Genomic DNA, 5,159 nt, shown 5'->3' on the forward strand with positions numbered 1-5,159 from the left:
ACCAATGCAGACAACAGGTATGGCCTTGGAAATGGCAGTGAGAAGGACAGAGAAGACAACTTGTCTGTGGTGCATGACACGGAGTTGAGTGCAGAGGGGATATGAGATGGGACAGGCAGGTGGGGGTGGATCTGGAGGGGAGGACCTGAGGCCCCTGGAGGTAGTGCTGGTGGCGACACGGGGAAAGGCCCTCCCATGGTGCTCCTTGCTGGAGAAGGAGCTGGTGGGACTGGGCTCACAGGCCGGACCTGCGGTCCAGATTCACCCCCCTGATCCTTGGGGAAAGGCCCTGGCTGGACAGTGCTGTGGCTCTGGAAGCAGGTTTCGTGGGAGAAAACGAGGGGGGCTGGAGGTCAGGCGGAAGGGGGTGGCAGCAGTACTGGCCCGACATCACGGTGGCGTGATTAGCTGATGGCCCGGAAGGTAAGGAGGGGGAGGGTGGAGGGGGAAAGTATGAACTGGTAGATCATCTTTACATCCTCCTGCCTCAGCGTCTCCACCAGGAAGCTTTTCAGCACCTAGGACAGAGGCAAGGGGTCCACTTGGCCAAATGGTCAACCCAGATGTCCTGGCCCACCATCTCCCGCCTTCCTGGACCCTACTATGTGGGTTGAGGGCAGCGTAAGAGAGGGGGAAGCCAGTGGTCCCCAAGCAGGCAACCAGACACGCCCCGGGGCCCCCCGTTCCCACCCCCCACCCCCCCGGGGCCACGCCCTGCCCAGTCACATCCCATTCCAGCCCAGGCTGCCTAGGCCTGCTCACGTGGTGCAGCAGCAGCAGCATCTCTGCCTCTGCCAGGCGCCGCCCCAGGCACTGGCGCAGACCAAAGCCGAAGGCCAGGTGTGGGTGTCTGGTGCCAGAGCCCTTGTTGTCCAGCCAGCGCTGGGGATGATAGCGCTCGGGCCTCTCAAACACAGAGGGGTTTCGACCCAAGGAGTAGAGTAGCACCTTGACCAAAGTCTGCGGAGAGGTGGGGAGGGGCAGGGTCAGTGGCCCCAGGAGTATGAAGCTCACATGGGCTTGGTGCCTGCTGGAGGGGCGGTGTGGCCTCACTCACCCCTGCCGGGATGTGGTAGTTCTGCAGCACCACGTCCGAAGACACATTTCGGTCCACCGAGATCCCCACAGGGTACAGCCTGTGGATAAGGGCATCCAACAGAGTCCTCAGCTGTCACTGGGACCCTCGCTTCCCTTCTGTGACCTTCCTATCACAGGAGGCACTGGCCCAGGGGAGCTGCCAGCCACCCTCCTGGGTCACGTCTGGCACTGGGAAGCCAAGATCTCGAGCAACTGCTTCCTTGCACCCCCTGAGCTTACACAACATTCCGAAGCCTGAACAGCCCCTGGCCAAGGAGGATGTGGCCGAGGATGGCGCCTGGGGCACTGAAGTGGGATCCCAGAGGGAGAAGAGCTCCTATGCCCTTAGGGAGAGCGAGAGGAGGCGCAGGGCTTGCATCTCGGGCAAAGCTGCTTCACAGCCCCAGGATCTGGCTACAAGCCCCCCTGAGCACTGCTCTCCAGACAGGGGGCCAGGATGCTGCGCCCAGGGTCTGCCACACCTACCGTAAGGTCTCCTTGATGGCTGCCCGCAGCAAGGGTAGTTCCGAGGTTGCGCTCTGGGGATTCTCCCAGATCCTGGCCTCGGCCTCCAGGCTCTCCTGACGTAGGGCCTGCTGCACTTCAGGGTTCCGAGCCAGCTCGAAGAGCGTCATCAACAGGGGGTAGGCCGTCTGCAGACGCCACGGGTGCAGGCTCAGACCTTGGCGAGGGCCATGCACCTCAGCTCCCTGGACCTCTCCCCCAGGAAGATGGTCTTCCCCTGGGGGCGGGTTGTCTCGGATGCACGGTGACGTGAATGCCCGGAGAAGGACTCCTCCCAGGGATCTGAGACCTCAGGGTCTAACACGTGCCTCACGTACTTCCCTTGGATCCCGCAGGGAAGGAGTCCCCAGGCTCAGGAAAGATCCAGGCCTCCTCTGGCCACTACAAGGCCTGGATCTCACCCTCATTAGGGGTCCTTCTTCTCAGGGGTGTGTGTGTGTGTGTGTGTGTGTGTGTGTGTGTGTGTGCGTGCATGTGTGTCGTGAGGGGGTGTTCTACAGCCCCACACCATTAGCAGCTAGTGAGGACTCTCCCCTGGGCACCCACAGGGAGGTTAGCTCAGACCTAGAGTCTGAACACGAACGGCCACCCAGCCCCTCACTCTGGCTGCCCGTCTGCCTCCGCTCAGGGAGTTCCCCCCCGCACGCCTGTGCCTCTTCTCAGAGGCCTGGGTGCCCGGCCCGGAGCAGGACATCGGAGATGCTGCTACATGACCCTGGGGCCCGTCTGCACCCCCCATGCTGCGTGCCATCTGCTCTCTCTCCCGCAAGCTGGAGCCCTGGGCGGCCCTTCAGTCACCAGCCTGTCATCTCCAAAGCATCTCTGACAAGAGCCAAAAGTACTCTGTCCCTGGGAAGGGTCCCTTGTACAGGCAGCCCTCCAGCCGCATCGCGGCCCGTGCCCCCTTCCCGGCACCCAGGCGTCTGAGTGGTGTCTGTGCTGCTCATGTCTCCGGGCTCATCCACTCTGCACCGGGCAGGGAGCGTGGCATCCCACCCCTTCCGTGCCCCCCACCCCAAGTCAGAGCCTTCAGTCGGCTCAGAAAGGGACTTGGAGGGGGCAGGGGGGGGGTGCAGCCTGTGGTCACGAGGCACCGTGTCCTAGGGCAGGGCTGCTTGCTGGCCTGACCGTGTCCACGCTGCCGGCGGTGAGCTCGATGGAGTTGGCCCTGATGGCCTCCAGGGACATGTCCGCGTGCATCAGCAGCTCCCCCATGATGCCGCTGTAGTGCCGTGGGCGGCCGAGGGCCAGCTCCTGGTAGAGCTTCTGCATGGCATTGTTGGCTGTGGGGCACAGAGAGGCAGGGCCGGGCCTGGTGCCGGGCAGCACTTGACCTCATGCCCATGCCCTCAGCCCACCTGCCCCTGGGCCAAACGCCAAGACCAGCCCAGCAATGCCCGGCCCTGCCGCCAAGCCTCTCAGGGCCACAAAGCCCTCCCCATGTGACCTCAGCCTTCCCCCGGATGTGGTGAGAGGAGACTGGGGACCCTGGTGTCCCTGGCACCCAGCACTTGCCGGGTCTCCGGCCCTCACCATACTGGAAGATGCAGTCCCAGGACTCAAAGTGCTCCTTCCACGCCTTGGTGTTTGTCCAGCGTGACAGGGCCCTGGGCATGAACATGAGCTCTGTGGTGGACTTTAACATGGTCTCCAGAGCCCGGATAAAGTTCAGGCTGGCAGCACTCGGGCTATGTCCAAGGAGGCCCAGCCTCTCTCCAAAAAGGGCTAAATTGCTGGCTGTGGAGAGGAAATGGTCGCTGAGTCCAGGGTGGCTGACAGACTCCGGGGGCCTCTCACCCCGTTGGTGGCCTGCCCCAGGTCCCCGGAGGCAGCCCCCCCACCCCACCGTGACCCCACAGACCTTCTATGGTGTAGTATAAGATGCTGGGCTTGATGTCCACGGTCAGACTTCCCCGGGCATTCTGCAGCACTCTCGACTTGAGCATATCTGAGAAATCTCTTGCCACCCCGTCCACCATGGGGAGGTACTTGTGAACAGCCTGAGGCGACAGCAGCTCTGGGTTCAGCTTCAGTCGGTTTGTGCGCCATTCGGGCCCGTTTCTGTAGAGCAGAGTGAGGAGCTTCGGGGAAACCCGAGTCAGCAGCCTGGGGCCAGCCCTGGACCCCATGTGCCCTGTCCCCACGGGAAGGGGCGAGGCAGGGAGCTGCCTGCTGGGCCTAGGGGGCAGGTGGCCTGCCGGTGGACGCGAGCACCAGCCCTTTCTCTTGGGGAGGCCTTGTGTGCTGGGCCCAGGGCGCCCCCGGCTAAGGTGGGGCAGAGCCCCGAACTTCTGCCTGGGCCTGCCGCCTGGGCTCATGGACTTTGTCCCTCAGGCCCGCAGGCCCCTTACCGGCACTTCTGCACCTGTCCGGGCTCTCCCTCTCCCAGAGGGCAGGCGAGAGACTGGCCAGCCTGCCCACTCCATGCCCCAGAGAGAGGAGCCCCTGGCAACTGTCACCTCCCACCCTTCCCTGCTGCTGAGAATGCTGCTTCTGGGCCAGTCACACCACCCTGTCCCTGGGTGTCCCCTGCCCCTCTGTGGCAGGAGCAAAATCTCCTCTCCTGTCATGTTCTCAACGCAGAGCCCAGAGTTTTGCCTCCTCCTGACCAATTTGCATGCCTTTAACTTCTTTTTTCTTGTCTGATTGCTGCGGGAAGGACTTAAATGGGACAGGAAGCAGTATAAAACATTCACTATTTGCAATGACCATGATGCACTATATCCAAATCCCTGAAGGCTCCACCCTAAGGTACCCAAAAACCTAGACCTGGTACATGAATCCACTGAGGTCACAGGTTATAAAATTGTGTACACAAACCTGTTGTGTTTCTGTATGCTAAGAATGAAGTATCAGAAAAAGAAATGAAGAAAACTATCCCATTTATCATGGCACCAAGTGCAATAAAATCCCTAGGAGTCAAGTTAACCAAGAGGCTGGGAACCTTGCACCTGAATACTGTAAACCCCTAATGAATGAAGCTGCAGAGAGAAATATATGGAGAGATGGAAATATATCCCACGCCTATGGATTGGAAGATCCGATATGTTCAAGGGGCCGTGCTCCCCAGGGCAGTCTACAGATTTAGCTCAATCCTTACCAAGGTACCAACAGCATGTTTCGCAGAATTAGAATAAATAATGGCAACACGTATGGAACCGCAAAACAGCTCGAACAGCCGAAGCCATCTTGGAAAAGGAGAACAAAGCTGAAGGTAACACAGTCCCAGAGGTCAAGCTCTACTCCAAAGCGGTCGTGATCAGGACAGTATGGTGTCGGCACAGAAGCAGACACCTAGATCCATGGGACAGGACAGGAAGCCCAGAGCCAAACCTGTGATTAGCAGGTCAGTTGATCTAGGACAAAGGAGGTGAGCGTAAGCAATGGGGAACCTCGGCCTCTTTAATAAATGCTGCCGGGAGACTGGGCGGCACTGTGAGGAAGAAGGAGACCGGACGACTTTCTCACACCGTACACAAAAATAAATTCAAAACAGATTAAAGTCCTACACGTGGGCCTGAATCATAAACTCCTAGACGAGAACAGAGTCACGATGT

The 5,159-nt window shown here is 60.0% G+C and overlaps 1 protein-coding gene across 1 annotated transcript; it reads right to left on the reverse strand.

Annotated features, from left to right (window-relative positions):
* Positions 1-115: 115 nt before the first annotated feature.
* On the reverse strand, positions 116-3,731 carry LOC120227687 (cytochrome P450 11B1, mitochondrial-like). Its single transcript, XM_039225747.1, has 7 exons — positions 3,464-3,731; positions 3,136-3,339; positions 2,731-2,885; positions 1,564-1,730; positions 1,058-1,136; positions 763-960; positions 116-518 (listed from the first exon to the last, which is right to left on the reverse strand). Exons 1-7 carry the CDS (start codon positions 3,729-3,731, stop codon positions 405-407), a joined length of 1,185 nt encoding a protein of 394 aa, XP_039081678.1. The 3' UTR covers positions 116-404.
* Between the last annotated feature and the right edge of the window lie 1,428 nt (positions 3,732-5,159).

Source organism: Hyaena hyaena, unplaced genomic scaffold (assembly GCF_003009895.1).
Source record: "Hyaena hyaena isolate Hyena2069 unplaced genomic scaffold, ASM300989v1 scaffold_2793, whole genome shotgun sequence".
Classification (NCBI taxonomy): Eukaryota; Metazoa; Chordata; class Mammalia; order Carnivora; family Hyaenidae; genus Hyaena; species Hyaena hyaena.

Excerpts from the sequence above, each read along its gene's own strand:
- LOC120227687 (XM_039225747.1), bottom strand. The coding sequence starts at position 3,731 with ATGGGGTCCAGGGCTGGCCCCAGGCTGCTGACTCGGGTTTCCCCGAAG. Across the intron at positions 3,340-3,463 it reads CTTATACTACACCATAGAAG|CCAGCAATTTAGCCCTTTTT; the intron begins GTCTGTGGGGTC and ends TCCTCTCCACAG. Across the intron at positions 2,886-3,135 it reads GGACTGCATCTTCCAGTATG|CCAACAATGCCATGCAGAAG; the intron begins GTGAGGGCCGGA and ends TGTGCCCCACAG.